General features: G+C 32.7%; 1 protein-coding gene across 1 annotated transcript; it reads left to right on the plus strand.

The window, feature by feature from the left end:
* Positions 1-12,074, plus strand: LOC135124051 (retinaldehyde-binding protein 1). Its single transcript, XM_064048910.1, has 5 exons — positions 1-103; positions 694-876; positions 10,623-11,035; positions 11,086-11,202; positions 11,255-12,074. The coding sequence occupies exons 2-5, from the start codon at positions 702-704 to the stop codon at positions 11,507-11,509; spliced, it is 960 nt and encodes a 319-aa protein (XP_063904980.1). The 5' UTR covers positions 1-103; positions 694-701; the 3' UTR covers positions 11,510-12,074.

Genomic DNA, 12,074 nt, shown 5'->3' on the forward strand with positions numbered 1-12,074 from the left:
CCCGTAAAGTAGGTTAGGAGAAAGTTAACTTTTTACAACAAACAGTGCAATGTATTTAGTATAACATTGGCAGCTGTGGTGTGCAGTGTGTACTTTAACAAAGGTAAGTCCTTTTATTTGTTTATAATTTGTAGAAGACGCACATTTTTGAAATTAGTCGTGCGTTCGAACAATTGGGAGCGGTGATTTCAACGCAACGTCGGAAGCGCAACTCACTAAAATTGCTTCACGTTCATAATCATAAATTGCTCCTTTAATTGTCTTATTGTGTCCGAATTGTCATCGGGATCGACACATCCATTAAATAATTATTAACGTATCGTTGGTATTCCGGTCCGCATTGTATTTATTTATCGAAAACATTATCATTTCCATGCAATGCCGCGACAAGGTAAGTCCAATTTCAGTTATATAATTATTTACGAAAAAAAAATCGGTTAAAATATTCCCATTTTCCAATTGGGTCATCCACTTGTAATTTAAGCGCGAAGAAAGCGTTTTACTTTCTTTATTTCCGCGTCACTTTCACGAAACGCAACCTTAACATTGAAACCATCGCTCAAACAATGGTACTCCCAATACGGAACGAAAATGGTTTTTCCAAATGGGGCTCCGTGGCGATAATTGCCAATAAAACTTTAAGTGGCACGTGTTAATTAACAGTGGATTAGTTGCCTTCTATTATTGCTCCAGACAAAGCAATGGGTTTAGGAGGCCAAGACTCGTCCGTGGCAGACTACGTTTGCCAGTTGCCACCAGCAGAGAGAACCAAGGCTCTGCAAGAATTAAGGGAAGATGATAACATCCGGGATCAGTCGCTGGAGCAGATGCGGGAGTGGATCAACAAGCATCCCAACATCAAGAAGTGTAGAACAGGTACTTGACCACTTTCTTTGCAGCTGCCGGTTCAAAACACGGTGAAATTATTAAAAAAAAAACGGTGTTTTTAGTCAAAATTGGGCGGACTTCCGGTTTACGACACGTGGAGCTAATTAATGGAAATGTTGCAGGTTTTGGGTACATTTTCATAATTAATGACGAGCGTTTCGTGGGTTTTGTTTTGTGGAAATTTTGACAATGTTGTAGAAAAAATTAGCACTGTTTTGATTTAAAAGAAACGCTAAAGCTCGAAAATAAATTTAATGAATCATTTGTTTTGCAAAAAAAAAAAATACGACCACGATTTCATATCCGGAATATATTTAATTGTACGTAAAATGTCTGTGTAATTTTTGTACCTGACATTGGTTTTATTTATAATTTTCAGTTAACGTTTCAGTTTAACTTTTTTGAGTTGGCGGAAATTTTGATATGTCAGTTCAGTTGTCAATTTTTACCTGATACCTACTCTAAATTTTAGTTTGACAAAATATGTTGCCAACCTGACAACGCTTTTTTGATATTTGCATTTTCTCAAACTTTTGCACCGAAGTTGTCGTTCTGGATGGACTGACATATAAATTTGAAAAATTTGGAAATACTACAAGCAACAGGGATTAGGGCTCAAACCGGGATGAATTTCGTTTTCCCAAATAAAAAGAGTAGTTTTTATTATTTATTAACAAAATATTAGTTAAAATACGTAATATTTTTATTTCATATTCAAAATCGACTAATACAGCTGTCATATATTTTATTTTTAATCAGTTGTGTTAGTTGTTAAAGTGATATTTGAAATTCCATCTACGGTTTTTGCTAGAGATGTTAGTGAATAAAAAACGGTTTGTTTTGATTTAAAACAGGTTTTTTTTAAATTAATTTTTTTAATTAAGTTTTTCAGATGTTTGATATGATTGATGTTAGTTTTTGTTAGAGAGAGCAGAAATTTTGAAATTTTAGAACAGTATGCAAATTTATTTTTTATAAATTTCTTTAATGTAAAACCGTACCACAAAACATCAACAAAATTATTTGTTCTAATCTGTATTCAAAATTTTGAGGTTATGCCGCTACAGCAAATTTTATATTTTATGAGATTTTTTGAACCGTTTAAAAAAAACCTCATTTAATAAAAAACGGCTTTTTAACATATGTTGTTAATATTTGTGACTTTTTTGTCAGGTTGGTGACATATTTAAAATTTTATGATGGCATACCTGATGTCAAATTGAAATTTTTCCCACCAATTCAGTAGTTGCCATCTCCTCATTGGTTTTTATAGCAAAAGTGACAGCTGTCAACTGACATGCTAACATTGCTGCCAATAATTCAGAACTGCCAACCAAAAAATTTGTTTCAATCATTATTATTATTCAACCAGTATTATATCTTTTGTATTATTCATATATTTTTTCCCGAAAAACCTGCCACATATTGTACGCTCTATCTCGTTATTAAACGAAACTACGCGTGACATGCAAATGCGGGTCTCTACATAAAATTAACCGTCAGCTTTAAGTGGGATTTACGATTTTAGACAAGTTTTAAAGTTTCTTGTTGTCGAAATAAGTCTACACATAGTAAGAAAAATGGCAAAATGTAGCCCCACCCACCCGCCCTATCTCAACTGTGACGATTTTTTTATTGGTCGTGAGCCAAGAAGGCGGAGCTTAACTGCAAAATCCTTATTTCTCTGCGAGAAATTAAAAACATGTTTTTGAGGATCGTGCTCTTCAAAAAATACTATGTATATTAAGAAAAAATTAAAGCCAAAGATTAAGCCCCACACATAACTGTCCTGATCTAAATAGTAATTAATTTTTCATTCGTTGGCTGATCTAGGGGCGGAGCCTAATTGCAAAATCCATATTTCCTTACAAAAAATTTACCATTTTAAACGTGTTTTGAGTTTGTAAGAATAAAAAAATCACCACAATTGAGATGGGGTCGGTGGGCGGGGTTTTATATTTTGCGTTTTTTTTTTTTAATATACATAGTATTCTTTGAATTTGAACATACGATTCTCAAACACATGTTTTTGATTCCTTGTAAAGAAATAATTGTATTTTGCAGTTAAGTTCCGCCCCCTTGCTTCACAGCGAATAAAAAAAATCATGACAATTGATATAGGGCGGGTGGGCGGGCCTACATTCTGCCTTTTTTTTAATATGTGTAGACTTCTTTTTACAACATGAAACTTAAAACATGTTTAAGATGGAAAATTTGTATTAGAAAATATCGATTTGGCAATTAGGCTCCGCCGCATAATTGCTAAATCTATATTTCCTAGCAAAAATTTACCATTCTGACCGTTCTTGTTATGAAAAGATGGCTATCTATGTGTATAAAGAAAAAAGGCAAAATATAGGCCCCACCCACCCACTCGGTCGCAATTCTGATGATTTTTTTTTATTCGACGTAGGCCGAGAGGAGGAGCTTAATTGTAAAATCCTTATTTTTCTACGGAAAATTACCATGTGAAATATGTTCAAGTAATCGTGTTCTACAAAGAAAAGTGAATGTATTATTTAAAAAAGAAAACCAAAGGAGAAGCCCCACCCATCCGCCTTTATCTCAGTCGTGATAACTTTTCCATTCGTTGTCAGACCGCGGGGCGGAGCGTAATTGCAAAATTGATGTTTCCCTACACAAATTTACCATTTTAAACGGGTTTTAAGTTTCTGAGAATAAAAAAATATATATTTTGCGTTTTTACTTCCCGAGCGTAAGCAAAGGAAGTATTGTAATCGAGTCCGTCGGCCGACTCTCTACTTTTACGTTTTCTCGATCTTTCATGACCCCTAGAAGACGAAGAAATAGGTCTCCCATTTCCGTCTGTCTGTCCGTCTGTCCGTCTGTCCGTCTGTCCGTCTGTCCGTCTGTCCGTCTGTCCGTCTGTCCGTCTGTCCGTCTGTCCGTCTGTTGTCACGGATTTTTATTAGACAGATAATCTCCGAAAGTACTCGACCGATTGTTGTGAAATTTTGTACTTATATTAAGAATATCATGTAGATGGTAAAACGCTAACCAAAATTTGTCGAATCATCCCCACCACTAAAGCGATGACGTCACTTCAAAATTGTACATAGTAAATGGGTTTTCAATTGTATAAAATAACATAGTCCTACACATGTAGTTTACAACTCCGAATCGACTTTTCACCCGAAACGTCCAGATTTTTGGAAAAAAAATCAAAATTATAAAACAACATTTTGAAATTTAATTTTTAATCTGCTAACCAGAATGCTTTGAAATGTTGCAGATGTTTTAAGGCTATAAAGAGCATCATAAATCTTTAGTCAAAAAATATTTGCTTATCCCCTCCAAAAACTTGATGACGTCAGCTCAAAAGTTTGTGGAATAAATCATATCTAAAATGTACAAAATATGATGAGTCTGTACTTGTGAACTATCACTCCATTAATATTTTTTGGATTTGCATATACAGGGTGACTCAAAAAAATTAATGAATGCGTAAATATATTTTATTGATTTAATCAGGAACTACAAAACCGAATGCTCTGAAATCTTGCAGATGTTTTAAGGTCATAATGAGCATAATAAATGTTTAGTCAAAATATATTTGCTTATCCCCTCCAAAAACTTGATGACGTCAGCTCGAAAGTTTGCCGAATAAATCATATCTAAAATGTACAAAATATGATGAGCCTGTACTTGTCATTTATCACTCCATTCATATTTTTTGGATTTGCATATACAGAGTGACTCAAAAAAATTAATGAATGCGTAAATTTATTTTATTGATTTAATCAGGAACTACAAAACCGAATGCTTTGAAATCTTGCAGATGTTTTAAGGTTATAAAGAGCATAATAAATTTTTAGTCAAAATATATTTGGTTATCTTCTACAAAAAACTGATGACGTCAGCTCAAAAGTTTTCCGAATAAATCGTATCTAAAATGTACAAAATATGATGAGTCTATACTTGTGATTTATCATTCCATTCATATTTTTGGATTTGCATATGCAGGGTGACTCAAAAAAATTAATGAAGGCGTGAATTTATTTTATCGATTTAATCAGGAATTACAAAACCGAATGCTTTGAAATCTTGGGAATATTTTAAAGTTATAATAAGCATGGTAAACTTTTGTTAAAAATGTATTTGTTCATCCCTCCTAAAAAAATTGATGACGTCACCCTTAAATTTTGCTGAATAAATCCTATCTAAAATGCAAAAAATATGATGAGTTTGTACTTGTGATTTATCATTCCATTCATATTTTTTAGATTTTCTTAAGAGGTGGTTCAAAAAAATTAATGAAGTCAATTTATTTTATTGATTAAATTAAAGGCAACACTTATTATTAGTACTACACCCCAACCAACCCAATTTGGTAGACACAAAATTTGTTAAAGGAAAAACTCGGTTGAAACATAAGGGTAGCACGCTTATTTACATCGACTTTAACATTACAGACCTGCATTTGTTTTATGCGTTCACTTGATTCCGCGAATGTGAAATAGACATGTTTATAATCAACCAATTGTGAATTTCACCGTCAAGAATTAAAATAAAACCCAATGTTTTATATAATAAGCGGAAGTCGAAGCAATAAAACCGACGGTCGTTTTGTTTACAGTTTCTGTGTTTGGCTCTCACGTATGCTGTTACGCCTGTCATCTTAAATTAACAGTGTTTATACATACACGATTTTCAGTTGCCTCTGATACGTAGGTATACGTGAGTAAATTGTTTCGTTATTTTATTGATTATTACAAATCAATATTCAAACGACCCAATTCATTTTCCCGAAAATTTGAGAATATAGTAATTTTATTCTTAGTATTACACTACATCTATCCCAACTGATATACGTGTCCTTGCAAAAATGTTGATGACGTCATCGCAATTTTTTTTTAAATTCCCACTACAAAAATGTAATGAGAAAAAAACACAATAGGCATGCAGTCGTCAAGTTTCCGACAGCGAGGGAAGTACTGTCTAAACTCTTTAGACCAATTTTTTCTTAATACTTATACATAGTATTCCTTGAACAACACGATACTCAAAAACATGTTTTTAATTTTTTGTATGGAAATAAGAATTTTGCAGTTAAGTTACGCCCTCTTGGTTCACGGCGAATAAAAAAATCACCACAATTGAGATAGGGCGGGTGGGCGGGCTTACATTTTGCCTTCTTGTTTTAATATGTGTAGATTTCTTTTCACAACATCAAACTTATAACATGTTTAAAATGCAAAATTTCTGTAAGAAAATATCGATTTTGCAATTACCCCCCGCATCATAATTACAAAATTCATATTTCCTTGCAAAAATGCACCATTTTAACCATGTTTTAAGTTTTTTGTTCTGAAAAAATCGCTATGCATGTTAAAAAAAAAGGAAAATATAAGCCCCACCCACCCGCCCTATCTCAGTTCTGATGATTTTTTTTTATTTGTCATAAGCCGAGGGGCGGAGCTTAATTTTAAAATCCTTATTTTTTTACGAGAAATTACTAAGTGAAATATGTTCTTAAGTAATCATGTTATGCAAAGAAAACTAGGACCTGGTTTATAGAAACCGAAGTTAAAGTTAATTCGCGATTAACTTTTAATTGAGGTTCGTTGCTAGGCGACGTGCAGGTTTTAACCAATCACGAGCTCCCATTTCACATTTTAATCCAGTGTTAAAATAATCGAGGATTAAATATTTAACTCGCGCTTCTATAAACCGGCCCTAAATGTATTAATTAAAAAAGAAAACCGATCTCAATCGTGATGAATTTTTCATTCGTTGTCAGACCGAGGGGCGGTGCGTAATTGCAGAATCGATATTTCCCTATACAAATTTACCATTTGAAACAAATGTTAAGTTTTTTGTTGCGAAAAGATGACTGCACATATTAAGAAAAAAAAGTAACATGTAAGCCCCACCCACCCGCCCTATCTCAATTGTGATGATTTTTTTTTATTCGCCGTGATCCAAGAGGGCGGAGCTTAACTGCAAAATCCTTATTTCTCTACGAGAAATTAAAAACATGTTTTTGAGTATCGTGTTCTTCCAAGAATACTATGTTTACTTATTAAAAAAAAAAAAATAAAGACAAAGATTAGGCCCCACCCATACCCGCCCCGATCTCAATTCTCAATTATGATGATTTTTTTTTTCAAAAATGTTCTTTTATTTTACTTTTGACTTATTACAAATTAATATTGTAATAGACTCCATCCAGCAAACACTACTTTCATATTTTTCGATATTTCGTTATCCTAATAGTATGAAAAAATGGGTCCCCGTTTCCGTCTGTCTGTCGTCTGGTCTATGGCGATTTTACTACACATAATTTAGAAAACTACTGGACTGATTGTGTAAAGTTTTGGTGCATTTTGGAAATATCATGAAGGTGATAAAACGCTAACCGTAATTTGTCTAGTCATCCTCACTAACAATTTGATGACGTCATCTCAAAATTTTGCATAGTAAATATTATTTAAATTTCATAAAATAACATACTTTTATACTTGTGTTTAATGATTCCGCTTTTATTTTTTTTTTCTTAGACGTCCAGTTTTTTTTAAGTTTTATACTAGCAATATGGTTGACGTCGTACTTTGTCCACACATAGATGGGTTATCATGAAAAAATATATATACCTCTTGAAACTTCATTTATTATTTTGTACTTCAGAGACAAGAGAAGTCTAATCCCTTCGACCAATTTTTTTATGAAAATTTATACAGGGTGTTGAAAAATGACGTATATACTCAAAGGTACCTTGTTAAGATGGTTCGGAAGAACTTCAAAAAATGGTTAAAAAAATCCCTACACCTAACTTTTGAAAATATTTACCGGCAAAGTTGAAGAATTAACTTCGTAATTTTGATTTGTTTTAATGAGCTGCATTCTCTAGTAGACAGTTGAATAATTACCTACTAATAATTTAATAATTGTTTGTTAGAATACGATCCACAACGTCATTTTTTATTGTTGACAGATGTCATTTTTGGCAACGTTAATTCGTCAGATTTGGAGTTTAATATTTTCAAAAATTTGCACCTATTGATATCGGTGTTATAAAACATAACTTTAATTTTTACCGTATATTTTATTATGTACACTCAATAATTTTAACAGGGAGCACAAGTGTCTTCTCAAGCCCCACGTGTGTCAATTTTAAATGATTATGACATAATTTCGAGTGACACAAAATGTCTATTTTTTATTATTATGACACAATTTCGGTGACCCAAATGCTTTAAGTATCGTGTTGTTGAAAGAAAACCATACACATATTAAGAAAAAGAAATCATGATTAAGTAAGCCCCACCCACCCACCCTTCTCTATTGTGACGAATTTTTCATTTGTTGTCAGTTCGAGGGGCGGAGTTTAATTGGAAAATTAAAATCATATTTTTTTTTTTAGATTTTTAAAGAACCTCGGGGTCCAGAGTGTCTTTTTTAAAACGATTATGTAGGAATTTTGGGAGTCACAAGTGTCTAGTTTAAATTATTATGACACAATTTCCGAGGCTACAAGTGTCTATTTATTTTAAATGATTAACACAATTTCAAGGCCACGTGTGCCAATTTTAAAATAATTATAACACTATCTCGAGTGCCACAAATGTCTATTTCAAATTATTATGGCACAATTTCGGGGGCCCCAATGCTTTAAGTATCGTGTTGTTGAAAGAAAACTATAAGTATGCATATTAAGAAAAAGAAATCATGAATAATTAAGCCCCACCCACCCTTCCCTATTGTGACGAATTTTTCATTTGTTGTCTGATCGAGGGGCGGAGTTTAATTGCAAAATTCACATTTGTTTGATTCTTTAAAAAGATTTTTAAAAATCTCGGGGTCCCGAATGTCTTTTTTAAGACGATTATGTAGGAATTTTGGGAGTCACAAGTGTCTTATTTCAAACGATTTTGATACAATCTCGGAGGCCACGTGTGTCAATTTTAAATGATTATGACACAATTTCCGAGGCTACAAGTGTCTATTTATTTTAAATGATTGACACAATCTCTAGGCCACGTGTGCCAATTTTAAAATAATTATGACACTATCTCGAGTGCCACAAATGTCTGTTTTAAATTATTATGACACAATTTCGGTGACCCAAATGCTTTAAGTATCGTGTTATTGAAAGAAAACTATACACATATTAAAAAAAAGAAATTATGATTAAGTAAGCCCCACCCACCCACCCTTCTCTATTGTGACGAATTTTTCATTTGTTGCCAGTTCGAGAGGCGGAGTTTAACTGCAAAATTCATATTTATTTGATTCTTTAAAAAGATTTTTAAAGAATCTCGGGGTTGAGAGTGTCTTTTTTAAAACGATTATATAGGAATTTTGGGAGTCACAAATGTCTATTTTAAATGACTGACACAATCTCAAGGCTACGTGTGTCAATTTTAAAATGTTTATGACACAATCTCGAGGGCCACGAATGTCTATTTTAAATTATGATGAGTAATGACACAATTAATGATTAATTTAGCAAATAAAATACGAAAAAGGTAAAAAAACACCTGGATTTGTAAGCTGTTATTTAAATAATTATTTTAAATTATGAAATTATAAATAATTCCATACGAATGTCGCCACTATAATAGCTTTATTACAATATGAGCATGAATCAGGCACAAGTGACAGCAAGTGTTGCCAACCTAATTACACTTAATGACTTTATGTATAGTATAGTTTTTTTCGAAAACTGTGTCTTCAGAAATTTGAAGAAATCACACGAGTTTTTTATGTTGAAATTAAAAATTATGTCCGATTTCAGTATCGTTCGGTTTTTTTCTAGAAAAAAAAGTATAATTTTTTGGAAATTGTTCTACATACTTCATGTTTTAATAAAAAATACTAATTCATACTATTTTTTAAGAAAATACAGTACAGTCAAACGAATCCACTTTTAGAAGAATTAGAAAATTGGACCCTTTTTTATTTTAATTAAGTATGATTTGAAGATATTACGATTACGAATTTAGCTTGACAACTTTTTTCAGGAATACGCGTTATCTAATGAAATTAAGCGCCTTATCCTACTATTACACAACCATTGTCTTTTTTGACTTTAGAATCTCAAATTTTTTAAAAAAATACAATATTAAAAAATACTTGGTAGAAATATATGAATGTTAATCTCACAAATTTTACGGTTTGACTTTGCGTGTTAGATATCAAAATTTTACGATTCCAGTAATTTTACATAACGTGGAAGTCAGATATAATTTATTCAAGTAACTATTGTGCCAAACGAATTCACAGCTCCAAGTTGAAAATATTTAACTGAACTGATAGTTATTAAGTAGGCGTATCTTACAACATTGTTTTTAATAAAATTATAATATATACAATATACATACTATGTTGCAGGAAATTATAAAAAGTATAATTTATGCCTTTTTTATGGGAGTACGTAAGCATTGCAATAAATTCTTTTCAGAGTTTAGTCTTTGTGCAAATAATGTTTAATTTACGCATAGCAGGTAATGTATGTAATTGTGAAATCGTTTCGAAGTCTGTATAAAAAAAAAGTTCTGAAAGACGAAAAACTATAACTACAAAAAATATCTGAAGTATTCGCTACAAAAATACAGAGTGACAATAGGGATGTTCTTCTCATAGTACTTCCAGTCTAGAATCTTATTTAGTTAAATCAGAAAATAAATCTACTAACCTAAAATAAATTATTGTTCTTTTACTTAAAAAGAATTTTACTAGGACGATTCTTTTACCTTTAACCCACTTTTCAGACGCTCCTTTCCTGCTCCGTTTCCTCCGAACACGCAAATTCAGCGTGCCCCTGGCCTGCGAAATGCTTGAACGCTATTTGACCATCCGCCAACTCTACCCACAATGGTTCAGGAATCTGGACTGTGAAGACCCAGATCTCGCAGAAATCATCAACGCAGGATACTTGGTGCCCTTACTAGAGCGCGACCAAGGAAGATTGGTGCTATTCAGCTGTGCTGGAAAATTTGATCCCCATAAATTTACCTCAGCACACATGGTAAAAGTGCACAGTTTGATAACCGAAGCTCTGATGGATGACGAAATCAACCAGATAAACGGCTACACTTACATCAACGACGAAAGCGGCTTCCAAATGGCGCACATCTCGCTATGGTCTCTGACTGACGTCAGAAACATCCTTAGATGCATCCAAGTAATGTTAAAATCCAAATTTGAAACCATCTTCAACTTTTGAAATTTCAGAACACCACGCCAATGAGACACAAGGCTAACCATTTCTTGAACATCTCATCCAGCGCGATTAAACTAATCGAGTTCGCTATATCGCTCTTAAACGAGAAATTGAGAAACAGAATTTTCGTAAGTTTGTGTATTATTTCGACTAGTGTATTTGATTTTTTGGTTTCCCTAGATTTACAAGAGCATTGACGAAATGTACGACAAAATCGACAAGAAAATTCTCCCCAAAGAGTACGGCGGCGAAGTTCCTCTTGAAGAAATGTTAGCCAAGTTTAAGACCACCCTTAAAGAAAAACGCGACAGCGTTTTGTCTTTGGATGATATGTATATCGAAATTGACGAGAAGACGTGTCCTCTGGTTTCTGAAATGAACGAAGAACTTGGTGTGGGAATCGATGGAAGTTTTAAGAAGTTGGCAGTTGATTAGTTATCTAGTCTTAATTACGATTGTGATTGTTGTTTTATGATAGCTTTGCGTTCATGTCTCTCTTTTTCTGTTGTATGTAAATGTGATATTGGTATTATTATTCTGATGTTGATCGAGTGCGTGTGTAATAAAAAGTACACGACAAGATTGCACTAGTAATTAAAATACCGAATAGAAATACTTATAAGGTTAGGAGCTCATTTTTATTCTAAGTTTAATTTCTAGACTACGCCCGTGGTGGTTTTCAGTTACCTTTCTTTCGTATATGTGTATTTTATATTTTACTGTTAGCTATCGTGTTGCTGTAATTCCATGTATCTAATAATTGTAAGAATTATGTAAGTATGTATGTTATTTAATAATAGGATCATAAAAGTATATTTATGTCAATATTTTTTCCTTAAGTGTAATTTTCTTCTCAGTGTGTTTTAATATAACGTGTTATTTCTGTATCTAGATTGTTTATTATTGTTATCATATATTTAATAGTTAAGCTTGTTTTGTTGCACTTGTGTTGTCCTAACTTTGTTGAAATATATTTTGCAAATAAAAACTACTCGTGTTA

This window comes from Zophobas morio, unplaced genomic scaffold (genome assembly GCF_036711695.1).
Source record: "Zophobas morio isolate AGI-343-1 ecotype UQ-CSIRO unplaced genomic scaffold, CSIRO_AGI_Zmor_V1 ptg000007l, whole genome shotgun sequence".
NCBI classification, from domain to species: Eukaryota; Metazoa; Arthropoda; class Insecta; order Coleoptera; family Tenebrionidae; genus Zophobas; species Zophobas morio.